The sequence below is a fragment of the Antennarius striatus genome, chromosome 20, assembly GCF_040054535.1.
Source record: "Antennarius striatus isolate MH-2024 chromosome 20, ASM4005453v1, whole genome shotgun sequence".
Lineage (NCBI taxonomy): Eukaryota > Metazoa > Chordata > Actinopteri > Lophiiformes > Antennariidae > Antennarius > Antennarius striatus.
In genome coordinates, this window is record NC_090795.1 from 8,102,774 (window position 1) to 8,118,502 (window position 15,729).

General features: G+C 40.1%; 1 protein-coding gene across 1 annotated transcript in view; it reads right to left on the bottom strand.

The window, feature by feature from the left end:
* Positions 1 to 15,729, bottom strand: part of stau2 (staufen double-stranded RNA binding protein 2) — an 82,235-nt gene that overhangs the window by 22,889 nt on the left and 43,617 nt on the right. The window contains exons 12-13 of the mRNA XM_068304059.1: positions 13,511 to 13,857; positions 5,389 to 5,502 (exon numbers count right to left, since the gene is read on the bottom strand). Coding sequence (XP_068160160.1) covers positions 5,389 to 5,502; positions 13,511 to 13,857 — 461 coding nt within the window. The remainder of the gene's footprint in view (positions 1 to 5,388; positions 5,503 to 13,510; positions 13,858 to 15,729) is intronic.

A 15,729-nucleotide genomic window follows, 5' to 3' on the forward strand; every position in this document is an offset into this window, starting at 1 on the left:
ATTTGATCTTAGGCACTGTACATATACTGTATATAGAAGTTTCAGCTCTGATTGGCTGAGATGGAAACATGAGACCAAAGTGAACCTTGGCGTATAATTCCCCCCCCCCCTTCATGCATAGAATTACTTGACAAATTCCTTTTGCATTGAAATTAAAGATGCTAAATTCTTTTCTATTCCTTTCTGTTCAAGCAGCAATTCAGCACCAAGATCATTTATGACATTGTGGCATACTAAAAAAAGTAAAAGTAATCAAAGAAAGATTCAGCTACTGGCTAGGAGAAAACGAATGAAATATGCTTTTTAGGACTTATCCAAATGTTAAACGTCCAAAGTGTTTATGGAGTAACAACAAAGAAATGAAACAGTCTACTCGATAAAGCATGTGATAAAAGGTTATTTAACATGAACATTCACAAGGGACCAAACTATTTGTCAAATATATTATAAAACAATAAAATATTCAGAGACTTTTGCAGACCTTCACAATGGACGAGAAATATACCCAGAAAGAATCAAACCAAAGAAGTAGCACTCATTACCTGAAAGTATGTCTAAGACACATTTTAATCCTGATGCACTATGGTCAACATGTCAAATCAAATCAACCAAAATGTGCTCTTGCTGTAGGAAAGCCAAGCAGCCACAGCTGACAATCTGGGAGACAGGGCTCCCGGGCAGTGGGGTGGCTCAGCTGAGGACATTAGTGCACGCAAAGCAACCCCCCTGCTTCCAACTAACACACACACACACACGCACTGAGTCTAGTGGCAGACAACAGTCACCCTGTCATCTTCGATTGTAGGCCGCTCATGTTGGACCAGCGACACCTCACACACAGCTTGGTAGGGCTCGGCCCCCCTGGTGTCCCACTGCCGCCAAAGAGGGACTGCCACAGAGTTACTTCAGGTCTGCAGAACAAACACAGAAATCAGCCTGTCTAAAAAGTACGTAACCTAACTAAACCCCAGTGAAATGGCCTTCAAGTTGCTATTGTAATTCACAGATCAATTAAATGTAGATTTTATTATGTAAAACTGATATGACCTTGAGCGTGTGAACAGGCTGCAAGGCTGAAAAACTGTGGTTATGGACTATCCTGTATCCATATGTCACGAGATGCATCAAACAACAGGTCAAAAATAAACCTGCAGCTGAATATGGAAACTGAGACGATGAGACTAAGGTTTTACATACATACAAACTGCAGAGGTAACACACACAATACATCTGAATGGTCAAAAGACTGTTGATGTCATTTGCTTCCTGCTCACCTGTCTGAGTTACTAATTAATTATAAATTACACATTAAACATACTACTATATACACTTTCATGCCACAGATTTTAATGCCCATCCTGATTTATTACCTATATCTGATGTTTCACCTCTTTACATCAACTTTTAAAATGAGTCATATCAGCACATCTACATCTGTCTTGGTAAACGCTTCAGTACAACGTCCTGAAAATAGAATACATAGGCTTGGCCCAAAGATGCTCAGCCTGAAGCTGAAGAACAAACAGCACTATTTAAAACTGATGCAGAATGCTGGGATAATCAGGCTAAGACATTTCATTTTCAGATGTCTAGAAAACACAACAAAAAAGTTATGGTGTCAAAGAGGAGAGTCCTGATTGCAGCCTGGGCTTATGACTCTGATGTGATGATAATGGCATGTGGTTTGCAAAGAAAGAGAATACCTGATCTGTCTGCTTGGTTGATGGATGCAAATTCACATATCTGATTCTGATGTCATTTACTTGAACATATGAAAGAATCCAGATTCCATCTGAGAATATCTGATTCCAAGTGATTCTTTCCTTTCACATCAGAGGGAAAAAACGTAAGAATTAGGTCGTTTGAACCACAGAGCATACAGACAGCCTTGGAGTGCAATATGGAGAGGATGTTGACAAACATGTATGGCTGCGAGCAAGTTTAAGTTAGCATAGCCGTCTGTGGGCTAACATGTGTTTGGCAGATGGCACAAAGTAGATGGCACATAAGGTCAAAGAGAGCACTCAGCTGTATATCTCTCACACATACAGGCCCTCCAGGAATGTCTACACAAGGCCAAGGATTATGTTGCTTCTGTGTGTGTGTTTGCACTTGTTGATAAAGAGCAGACCATTGTAAAAAATTACACTGACAACACATCTGCTCTCAATCATTAGTGTTTACTGTGCAACAGAAGGCTATACCAAGATTTTAATGTCAGATCATCAACGCTTTACTTTAAAGGGCTAATCAATTCCCTTCCAATTATCACACTGGATTCAGTCAGTCAAAGACAAACAAATACATGATGTCTAACAAATAGCGCTAGTTGCTAGGTTAGCATAAACACATGCAAGTAAACTCTGAAAGCCATACGTTTCCCTTCGAGATGAAATGCACCAGCAGCAGTTATAACACTGGATGTTTGATATGGGAGTTCACAAATGGTTTCTCACTTTATTAGAAATACTGTTAGAAATACTAATAAAACATACAGCGCTATGAAAAAAAATCTATTCTGGAGTCAAGGTGACAACTTTGATGAAGCCAAAATACAGGTTTTACATTTCTTTTTTCGGGTCCAGACTTTGACAAAACTACTACACAACTTTAAACGTATTCACTTTTAATATTTTGGAGGTAGATTTATCTTATGCTTAGGAACACTGTTTCAATGAAAGACCCACTTGAAAACTGTCACCCTGATGGATGAACTGACGTTCTCCTTCAGAGTGTTCTGGTGGGGAGGTGAATAATGTTCCCTCAATTGTGGTACTGAAGGACTAATGCATTTTTACAACATTTCACAGCCAGCACCATGTTGACAGTAGGTACAGCAGATTTTACGTGAAATGCTGTGTTGGATTTATGCTTTGCTTCATGTTTGGCTCAAATTTAGATAAGAATTGGCGCTCTTCTGGTTTAACAGTGGCCTCATAACTCTCTCACGAATGTCATTTTTGCCCAGTCTTGGAAAAAGTGCCTTGAAAATTTACTGAGGTGAGAGAGGACTGCAGTTAATTGTTTGCTTTGGATCATTTATGACTTCCTGAATTAAAGTTTGCAGTGCTGTTGGAAGATTTTTGGAAGGTCAGACACTTGTGGGACGGTCAAAAATGTTACAAGTCTTCTTTATTTGTAGGTAATGGTTTCACCCTGGATCTGTGAATCCCAAAGCTTTAGTAATAGCTTTGTAATGCTTCCCAGACTGATGAATTTAAATCACCTTCTTCCTCATCTCCTCTGGAATTTCTTTTGATTTTGATATGGTGTGCAAATGGAGCGATCTACTAGCCAACTTCATGCTTGGACTATTTAAGTGATGATTTTATTGAACAGGGCTGCTAGTAATCAGGACTGGGTGTGTCTAGTCTAAATGCAACAAATTATGAAGGCAGTTTGGATGTATTTGGATTCAGTTTGTTATGGGACAAATATTTTTTCAGACCCTGGTCGTATGAAATAACCATTTTGGTTCAGTATTACAAATTTTAATCTTGTAAGAACCAGCAATGACCATTTCAAGCAGCACTTTCCACAAAAAACACCCTGTAAACCAGAAAATCTGACACATTTTAAAAGTCAACTTCTGCACTGCATTGTCCTCTGATATGGCCAGTGATTGAAAAAAATGACAAGATTAATTGTGCGTTATGTCATCAATGATAGCTGACATTTTTATTTATAATTTATTGCCCAACATGTTTGAAACATATTCCTGACATTTGATCAGCAACTAAAATGAGTGCTTGGCTAAAACTTTGTTGAAATGATAGTTAGGTGTTTTTAACAACAGACATGCTCCAGATGACTTTCACCACCTCCAATGATCCTCTCATCCCATCTCAATACATACAAAGTCTTACCACACAAAGTAAATTGTGAGATGGTGTTACTGTGCATGGGTGCCAAGCCCAACATGTAATAGAGGAAACACATGAATTATCTGCAAATTGTTTCCGTATGAATGACATGGTGGATCAATTTGAATGTACGTGCAACAGGATGCCTGAAATTCTGTTAGACCAATTTTTTTGCCTTCAGGTAACTCAATAGGTCCGACATGCCAACAACAGGCCCATTTCACAGCTGCCAGGGTCCATGCACAACCAACAACCAAAAGCGCGATGCCTTCGGTCTTTGTTTAACCAGTGTTGGGCTTTGAGGGCTGCTGATGGTGACCCCTTATTGTTAGGTGCTCCCTTTGTGGTCAAACTCCTCACTGTACTGAGAGGAGATGAAGAGAGGCCTTCTCTAACAGTCGGTCATGCCCCAGTGCTCCTGGCAACAACAGGTCTCGAGGACAAGACCTGCCTGGCCTATATTGGCTTGGCTCTCAGCTAACAGCGGCGGCACTAGCCCCCTGTCAGCTGTCCCATTCAGGGTTCGGGTCGGCCCTTTATTAAAGCTTTGAAGAATGCTGAATAAAGGGGCGTCCTATGTTTAGATTATAGAATGTAAGCAACTGGTTTTCTGCTTGGGCAACACGAGACAAAGACCTTCCTTCTGAAAACAGGGAGCATGTGAGAGAGCGAGGGAGTCAGAAAACTTGAGAGGGAGGGAGAAAGGCGGGCAACACCACATGCTGTGGAGCCTCTCTGTCAGATATTACGATAGAGTTGAGAATCATACAGAATTGGCAGTTGTGTGCCAGGTGGAGCAGGTGCATCAGATACTTGTTGAGGAGTAACGATTAGATATTATTATCACAGGAGGTTCTGAGCTCCTAGTGATTAATATGAAAACCATGGACCGAGGATTAATTAAAGGATGAGACCCTTGACAAAGTCGTTGCCCAATTTGCCCTATATACAGAGAACGACATTGTATGCTACACTTTACTGAACCGGTATAAGTAGAGTAAAAAGTGGAGTGTCTTCTAGACAGTGTCCACAATTATTAGGTTGGTCGAAATTTTGTTGTTCACTGTATAACGATTACAGAGCAGCAATGACTAAATTATTGCAAGCCATAGAATGTATATTTGACATATAATTTTCTAAATTCAGCTTTATATTTTTGTATGTACCTCTCCTTTTGCAATTCAAAATAATCACTTATAAATGAAAAGAAGGAGTTAGAATAGATCGAGAGTAAAATTCACAGAGAAATTTAACTGGCACTGAATTTAACTAAATACAACAAACAAAACAAAAACTGTAGGTGACAATGGCTACTCCCATTGCGAAACGGGAAGCCAACTGAACATTAGGGTTGGTTGTACATGCTGATATCTGCTGACATTCAGAATGTCACTGCTTAAACCAGTGTACTGACATCAATCCCTCATAAATCCACTTCCCGCGCTTAATCTCTAATATTAGTCACTCTCCCTCACATTTATATGTGACACAGAGACACACAGAGACACACACCAATCTCACACACCTGGTCATGGCTGGCTTGGAGGGTGCTTCCGGTGCCGTGGAAAGTCATTTGCACAGGGGAGAGTGTCAGATAGGTCACAAAATCTTTACCGCTTTGTGCATCACTGTACTGCACCTGAAAGAGAGAGCAAAGTAAGGCAAGCTGAGTTATCCCAGATGTTTCACCAATCACCAAAAGATTACCAAGTCAGCAGAAGCCCCTTAATTTGTCCATGGCAAAAAGTTGACCTCAGAGGAAATCTTACAAGTCTAATAGTCAATGCAACAGAATTTCCCTATACCATAACGAGATGACAATTAAGGGGAACAAATGTAAAAACATGTATGAGTAATTGAAGAGGGGGCATTTGAGGAGGTGATGATGACATCACTTGTGACCCCTCATCATTGAAAGGTTAACTCTGCAGGCATTCTTAAATGCCCTGCAATCAGGACTGTTATAACATGATGCTCCTCTGGGAGAGTCTGGTCCGAGGGTTTCAGAAATACTGCCTGCTTGTCTGCCCTACTTCTCACTGTCTCTCACTTACACAATACAGTATGTGCATGTGCTTGCCTGGCCCAATTATGCCCAGAACAGTGGCAGGCATTTACATGTCAATGGGCAGCAGAAAAAGTAACAACAGAAATAACTTTCTGCAAATAAAAACAGATGGATTGTATTTCAAAATCCCCAGTTTTACATAAAAGGTCTGTTTCCTCAGTTTCTGAGCTATGATGAGTGAAATGAAAAACAATGACTACTGTAACTGAGATACACAAATCGATTTGACAAAATAGCTAAGACCAGGATGATAAGTTAAAAACAGTTTGACGTCAGTATCTGCAGAATTTATTTACAGTGTGGGTGTTGGTTTGTCTCTGTATATTTATGTTGGCTGAGAAAAGTGAAATTACATTCTTCTAATCAACAGAAAACATGTGGACGACACAGCGTGTCTGTGTGTGTGAGTTTTCCTAATTGGGTCAAAGTTTAATCCGATATAGTGATGATTAGTGATGATATGATTTCTTTTTAACTATGCATGTTGTAGTGTATACGCACATGCATGCACAGCAATACAGGTAACAATGAGCTGCGACTGAAAGCTTCCAGAATTGGTCTGTGTGTTTGTCTCTCTGAATAATTCACATGTGGTAACTTTTGTGCACCACATGTGTGGGTGTTTGCTCATTAAGATGCAGACTCATAACAACATATCTTACACACACAGATATGAACATATGCATGCACATATATGGGCTGTCATGCAGAGTACATGAGTAGACACAGACTTATCGCTGCGCACATGCACGTATGCACACGCACACACCTGATGATGACATGGACCCACAGCAATAAATTGCGGAATGCTATCTGTTATGTGTATGAATGATTGATGTAGTAAAGTGAGACGTGGAAAAAGCCTTCTCTGACAAGTTAATCTCTAATAAATTCTCCAGACATCAACATTAACGAGACAGAAAGAGAGAAGAGTGAGAAATAAAACAGAACGGGGTATTTCAGGAAGAAGAATAAAATGATTTGGTAACATTATGTTCATAAATGTGCACTATAAGATAAAAAATATAGCTGCTCTCATAACCAACCTGGGAGAGAAAGAAAACAGAACTGGGTGCTTTTGAGTGCGAACATGAAAATAGGAATCCTTACATCTGTTTTTATGTGTGACTGTTGGGTATGCTGGTTTGTTTGGGCAGCGTAGAGGTATGTGGTTGGGAGGCTGTGCTGTGTGCTGTAATCATGTGGTCTGTTTGGCAGGCATTTTGCTTGGTTCATCTACTGCTAGTGGTCAGGACTACAGTGGAGGATGAGGCCCTTCGATGGTGCTGTCTTTTGAGGAGATATTTGGACACATCATATTTTCAGAAGTCTTCCTGACTGACTGAGGGTGTGCCCACACAAGCATCTAGGTTCGGTTGCTGAAACACATCACTGGCATGGCATTTTTGACAACAAAGACATCCATCACACTAAAAGGTGTAACAATGTAGGAATATATTTAAATACAGTTATTCAATATATTGTAAGTCAATTTATGACCAAGCTCTCGCAAATAAATGTTTCGAAACACTTTTAAAATGGTAAATGTTCCTGACAACAGTGGGGAATTTCAAAAACCTCTGGCAGACAAAAAGTTGCACGATACAACAGCATCAAAGAAGACTGTCTTTCGCAATAATTCGGTAGAAACTGAGATAACGAGCATCAAAAAACAAAACAAAATGTCCATTCACCCATTCAGGCTGTCCATTTTGAGTCCATGTTTGTATGCATCTGGGAGTGTATGCATTCTAAACAGGCCTAACTAATCATCCCAAGTCCCAACTCAGAAAAAAGCCTCTAATCCACTTCCTTCAGAGACAAAGAAGCAGGAGAGTTATGCAAAGCCTGCGATTGATCGGCAGCACTAATGTGGAACGACCTCTGACATCTAAAGCTGGATAGCTCCTCTTCAAATGCTCCTCCTCAATTGTACAACCACAAACCTGCACAAACTGAAAACACAATTGCAATTTCTGCAATCATGCAGACGTGTTCACACAAAGATGCAAATATATGCATATGCATAACAAAAATTCAGACAAGAACAAAAACAGAAGCAGATAGCATTCTAGACTAAGTTTAGAACAGGCTGTGGTCAGTCACCAAGTACAGAAATAACTTCCATTTGACGAAAAAAAACAGGCCTTCCCATTTGAGCAACACCGTCATTGTTAGAAAGCAATTAAATATCCACATTGAACCACTTCAGTTGAAATATCAGAGGTTGCGCTGCTTAAAGCACACAATAATTTACATTTCACTTCTAATGGCAAGAAGTTTAGGGAACTTTCCTTAAGAAAAGCAAAAAAAGAAAGGTACAAATTCTAATACATAAATACAAAATGAATAACTTTTAAAAAAAAACAGAATTTATATATTTTTAAGAAAACTATTAGAAAATAAAGTGCTAATATCTTTATTGTAAAGAAATCTAATAAACCAGTAATGTATTGTACTTAACCTTAATATTCCTTCACAGTCTGATAGCCATACATTCAACGAGATGGATTCTAGTGTAGTTGAGGGAATGTAGTGAGGAAATTAAATAAAAAAACACAAAATTAAACCAAGAATTTCACAGTGGAGAAAAGTAAAATACAGAGTTTTAATTTTACTTTAGTATGTTCAATAATTTATCTTAAAAATATTTCACACGATTATGAAATGGTTGAAAAATCTAGGCATTTTGTAACAATCTGAAGTAGATCTTCAAGTATTACTGTACTACTACTACATACTGTATTACTATGAACCACTTCTTACTCCAAATACGGTAAAAGATGAGTAAATGTTTATACTGTCGGCAACAGAAGGATTTATGACTCTTGTCATTCATAAGTCATTTCCTGATTCACCATCTCTTCTGTCTTTTTTCCATGTAAAAAAAAAACAAACTTACAAAATCATATTTTGAGTGTTAATGCAGTTTAATGAAAGTCCTCAACAATGATGAAAAAGTTCATTTGTTTTCTTGTCAAGAATAAGATGAGAACATCAGTATCATTCTAATGTCTACACAACAAAAATGAGACTAGAACGTCAACTAACCACAGTTTCACATAAAGAGGAGGATCAATGTTGTCTCTATCTTGTTTTTCCTGAGCGGTTTCCAGACTAGGTAGATTTATTTATCTTTGGAGAAAACTGGGTAAGACATTTCTACAACAACAGATGATGTTCAGATAATGAAAAGAACCGTTTGGATTACAAACAGAACGTCACTCCAAAAGTCTATGCTGCCACACTATCACTGCGTACGGTTGAGAAACAGACGAAATGAACAATATTATGACAAAATAAGAACAAAAACAAGTTAAGAAGAAAAAGCTATGCTTCTAATTTAAATTTGCAAGACACTGTTTAAGCATTCAAGGGCATTTGATTTAAGTGTTTTCAAATGCGCTTGATTGTGTTATAAAAACATCATCACTCATTTAGCCAAACACACAAAGACACAGGCATATGGTCCGACACGCACACCACGGGCCACCATGTATGCAGAAGGACTAAGAACCAAGCCAGCAAGCATTTATGGTCTGATTTATCCCACTGATAGAACTTGTTTTTGAGATTGTGCTTCACACAAATATGCCACACAGCCCAGCTGGAAGCCATCACTCCGCCGCAGAAATCAAACGCAGTGGGATTAGCCATTGAAAAATGTATTTTCTAATGCAAATCACAGCATAAACAGAGAGTAGAGGAATGATAAGATGACAAAGGAGGTGGAAACAAACTGTTAAAGAGTTTCTGAGCAAATACATGAGGTGTACAAGGTGATACAAGGTGTAGTCTTCATCATCTGACAGGATTTTTCGACACACACCAAGAAGGAAGCAAAAAGAGAAGAACAAACAATGTGAAAGTGTGAGAAATCCTGGGAACTGTACTAAATAGATTTCAACACCAGACACCCGCCAAGGATAGTGTTTTCATTGACATGGGATTTCCAACATGGAAGTTCTGATTCCCGCACAGCAAAGATCACGGGCCCTCCCTTTCCTGTCAATCCATCTCCCAAGTTAAGCCCGTCATAGATAGATAACATAACTCAGCTGATCTTTATCTCTGCTGTGTTATTGCATCTGGATTTAGCAGGTGGACAGAGCTGATGGACAGAGTAGATATCGTTTGACTCCACCAGACATAATCTGGGATGTGATGAATGTATGGGGATCTTCAATCAGCATTTAAAAAAGGATATTAATAATTTCGAAAAGCTGCAATATCCCGTGTCACACAGGACATCTGACCCCTCATTTTTTTGGTGCAACTTTAATGTCACACAGTTCATCCAGTTTCTGTGTTTTGAAAAGTGTTATTCCATACATTGTCAAGTCATATGCATAATCTGATTCAGTTTTATGCAGGCTATGGATGCCCTACAGGCTTGTTAATCTCTGAAATCCAGTGTTTTACTTGGCTTTGTTTGAACAGGATGTATCACCTAATATAAATGCATTACAACAAATGGACCTAATTTAAAGAGACAACGAAATTACACATTCTCCTTCTCACAAAGAAAAGCTGTACCGGAAACATGAATATGTAAGACCAGCTCCTCGAGGCCAGGCTGTACACATGACCACCACTGGCTGGGGAGACAATGCACATGTTCCACTCTCATCGTTGGTCACGTCACCATAACCCAGGAGTGGTCATCAAATAGTACCAGCACAGATTCACACAAAGACACACGCACTTCAGTCATTCATTCACACTTCCTTTCTCTCTTCCTGTCTCATTAACTCACTCACCCACTAAATCACTCCACCACTGCCTCCATATTCAGACATGAAAAAACAAATCAGCTCTGATGAACACTCAGTTGTTTAAAAAACCTCGCAGTGTCTTGGAAATGTTATAGACTGGTGTGAAAGTATAAGTAAATACACTCTGATATAGAAGATTTGTCTCAGTACAGGTATGTAATGTTTAAAAAAAGGAAAAGGAAGTAACATTTACATCAATCACTAATATTTCATGTAAAAATCTCCTGCACACTCTGGAGGGAGGTAACAGTTAATAATGTGCAGCCCTGATGACTCTTAGATTATGGGAAGGCACAGGAAATGGGCAACTGGTGAGTGCTGGGATCAAACCCTTCAACTGCTTTAAAATGCACAAGCAGGGACAGAAATTTATAAATTTGTAAGAAAAACGGAAAAAACGAGAACAGAGGAAATGAGTCTGATGCGAAAGATGTGATAGATAGTGGGGAGAGAGAGAGTGAGAGGGAGAGAAAGAGATAGGGGAGAGAGAGGGGGGGGGGAGACAAAAGAGAGAGATGGCAACAAAGTAAAAGAGGGAGAATCTAATACATGGCTCTTACTCAGTAGTTTATCCCTGGTCCATGTGTTGTCTATTACCCCCTGCTTCTTTGTTTCTGCCCTACTTCCAGTGCTCATACCCACTGTGCCAACAACACACCAGCCAAATTAATAGGAACACGCACACGCACACGCACACGCACACACACACACACACACACACACACACACACACACACACACACAGACACACACAGAAGAGTAAGTACCAGCATCCTTGCTCCAAGCTGGCGTGAGTACAACACACTGTTGCTTATCCAGTTAGAGCTTCCACCAGAGGCTATTTTCCAATCAAATCAAAAGAAGGGCTTAGCAGGTAGGCCCAGGCCTTTGTCTGTGGAGCTGGGTGGATGAAACAGACACTATGAGAATGTCCTCAGTGCTTTCTTAGTTGCTTTAATCCAGTGTTGGATCGTCACTGTAATCCACTCACTTGGATCACAAAATTAGATTACAAAAACAAAGTTACTAATCAGACAAGGAGATTATTATCAAATTACTTTTAAAAATTACAAACAGAGAATCTTACATGTCGTGGAGTATGGATAAAGAAAAAACAGTTTGACACAAAGGAATGTATTACATAGACAGCGGAAAAGCAGTCGAGTGCATGTTGTTCTTGTAAAATCAAAGTTTAATCTGTCTTGGTTTATCCCACAAATACACAAAAGAACACACATTTTATAGAAGGTCTGCATAACACAACTCTGTGGACAACCTAGAGTTCTCATCACAAGCACACATTACACAGTTGCTCAGAACCCCTACTGTCTAAAAGTATCAATAAAAGCCTAATTCCCTTGCTTTAGAAAAATTGATGCACTGAAATATCTGATTGATGCTTGAGTGGGCATTCATCAGATCAATGCATGTAAAGACAAATGTACCTAGCTCTCAACATCTACTTATTTTATATTATATAGATACATGTATATTATATGCAATATTGTTTTTGGAGGATGAGGCATTTTTCCACCTAGGCCCAACTTTTCCTTTTCCCCTAAACGGAACCTGCTGTGTGTGCATATGTGTGTTTGGGCTTGGCCGGGCAAAAGAGCTCTCTCATGTTACACACACAGGAAGACTAACAGCAATAACAAAGGCCTTTCAAAGGAACCCTCAGCAGGTTAAGATAAAATGTTTTCTCTTAAAATGATAAAAAGCATCTGCAGCTTAAATGAACAAGCGCTAGTATCAGTGGCATGGTATGCACCATAGATTGGCCACAACTTAGATATGGGTTAGTCCTGTTTTAGACATGCACACACGCACGCACGCATGCGCGCACAAACACACACACACTTATAAAGCCTACCAACAGCAACTGTGTGTTTCTGTTCCATGTGTGTCCAGACAGGTAATGACAGAAGCACTTGTGAGGTTTAGTTCCAGCTCTAATTTCATAGCCTGCCAATAACATCCACAGTGAGAAACTGAAGACAGATAGTGTTTTATCAACAAGGACTACTCACTCCCTTCTTCACGAGTCCAGTCGTTCCATAATAAGATCACATCTTATTACTTCCTCCTTTTTAGAATCTCTTTTAAAGGCAATGTCAAGATATACATGTTTTCCTACAAAATCATGCCTCTGAAATTGGTGGTGTGGTGGGCTTGTGTGTAGAGGATGTTGCATTTATGCATGGTCACGCCAACATCTGTGCTGTAGTTAAAGCACGTGTGCACACTGTATGACTGTACTGCCTGATACCACTACGTTTAAATGATGACTTTAAAGGCTTAACTGATGGGAGAGCAAATTAAATAAAAGTCTATTTTCCACAATCTAAATAAATGTTTTTAATCAGTTGCATGCTGACAGTAACTGCAGGGAGGGATTTCTAATGGGGCTTTTAATCCTAAGGAACAAAAAAAAGTACTGACTCACTGAAAAATCTTTATATATCTCTTAAATGAGGTCTCTCTCAACTTTTGCCTGAGGTCTTGGCTTCTTAATTTAAAGTAATTTCTTTTTCAGCTATGATAATATTAGTATTCATTTTAATGAATATTAATTAATTAGAGACACTAATTAATTTAGCTCAGAATGATCAGATCATACATTTGCTTCACAGTAGCTTGTAATCTTTGGTTCTTGGAGGGAAAAGTCTATAAGAGATATAAGAAAGACTGCCAAAGAGTACAGCTATGTGTGATACTGGCATTGGCATTTCATGAAAACAATCTAGATCCTTTAAGATATACATCCACACATTAATTAGTGTCATCAACTCCTTGCATCGTACCTGGAAGCCCTGGATGCGAGCCAGATAGTCCAGCTGCTGCGCAGGTTGCACTGATACACCACAGGCCAAGGTCGGGCTCTTTCCCTTCATGGGCAGGGAAGCATCGGCTGTAGGCGACTGACCATTGAGAAGGAGCTCCCTGGCCATGGTAGCTGTTGGACTGTTTGAGGATGGTGAGCCACTGTAGTATGGAGGGTGTCCTTGGGGTAACTGGGCAGGGCAGGCCCCCATGTCTTTGGACGTCAAGTAGTTGCTGCTAGCGGGGCCTGACGCGCTTCCACCCTGCTTCCTGCTGGCCTCCATCTCCTGGTAGACATCAGGACTGAGGTGGAGCAGACCCTTCGGGGCTGGAGGGGTCAAGGCAGATGAGAGTAAAGATTATGACGACAGGAAAAGAGAAAAGCAGAGACAAAATAAGGGTTTGATGAATTAAAAAAGGGCAGATGAAGAGAAATAGAGGTTGGATAAGGTGATGTTGTTTGTAAAAGTGAAAGTCAAAAATGGTGAACCAAACAGAAAAAACTCGAGACAACTGTATGTCACTCACTACTAGCCAAGGCCAGGTTATGTTTGCATTTTTGTGTTCACAATAGAACATGGTGGCTCCTAAACTATCATTCCATTACCAAACATGGACGACAGTTTCATGTGATGTGGCACCTCTAAGCATTAGCAAAGTGTTCTCTGAGAAAAGACACTTCCTATTTCTTCCTCATTTTCAAACAGAAACACACAGACACAAACAAAGCACCTACCTATATCAACAGTGCTGGTATGACTTCATTGATGGGAAATGGCAATGTCTGCTTGCCAGCATCCTGTCTCACTTGTAAGGTCTATTCAAACAAGGCTCCAACAGAATCTCAGAAGTAGGTTTCCATCTTAGATCAAAGTTTTTCTGTCAGTGTTTCAGTTGTGAGAAACGTCTGCAGTGATTTGGAGGCGAGTGGCTGACAAAAGTTTTGATTTGCGTTGGTTTCAGCTAACTGAGCCGAGAGTGGCTTAAAGAGCTCCGAGTTCTGATTCATACAGCTGGGATAAATCTGTAATATTAATGCTGGCTTCCTGCACTTGTAACCTACATGAAATGGGTGTGACAGGTGGAAGGAAAATACTCTGACAGGTTGAGGCTTAATGCTTTTGTCCCTGCATCGGAAGTGAGAGGAAAGGATAAGGGATGTAAAAGAAGAAGAGGAGAGATGAAGATAAAGAAAGGTGTACAACTAGTTCTTATAAAAGACGAGGTGGGGATGAATAGACGTGAGAACCATGTGGAGACTATGAAGCCCATCCAAGGTTACCAGAGAAAGGAAGACCAGCTGTGTGTCTTACTGCATACATGTGTGTGTGGTAGTTTGCATATGTATACAGACGAACAGCTGGGAGAAAGTGCATGACTGACAGCCCACTTCCTGTCTGCGTTTCTATTAACATCAATAGATGGATTGATATTTCATGTATTTGGTCTAAGGTTTCTGGGAACCTACAGAACAATGAAGTTTATTTCCAGCGGAGCAGAGAAAATGAAGGAAACAGCAATGAAATCCAGGACTTATTACTCATACTACAACAAACCGATTTGTGCCAGCAATGACACAACTGCTGGGATTTTTCTCCCCCCTCCCAATCATGATGACAACTTTAATTTGAATTTACGCAAGTAAAACTCGCAGGCTTGTGCATTCTGAATCTATCACAAAAAAATGAAAGGTGTTAGCCAACATGACATCAGCTGTGGACAAAGAATACCGTGGCAGCGGGGGCTGGGATAGGGTAGGGGATGCAATCCATGTGAGTGTGTGTGATCGTCTGCCGAAGAATGCGAGCGTGACTGTGAAGATGTTTGCATATTTGTATGTGATTGACTGCTTGGAGCTGGTGTTGGTTGATGGTGAGCAAGATCGTGACAATAAGAAAGAGAAAGACCAGCAAAAGGCAGAAGGACAGACAGTGAGAGTGATTAAGTATGAGTGACAAAGTGTGTTTGTGTGTGAGGATGTTGGGTAGAGATTGTGAAACCTTGGACATGAAGTGGGAGCAAGTTAGAGCGGGAAGAGAACAACGAAGAACCAGATTGAGGCTGTATGATGGGGGAATGAAGGCGTAAGGGAGAGTGTGTGCTTATGGTGCTGGCTCCAGGCAGTTTTGAGGGGTCCCACCCAGACTCAGCGTCCGGTGGGCCAGGGGAGCGTTGGAGGGAAGCCAGAGCGAAGCATGAG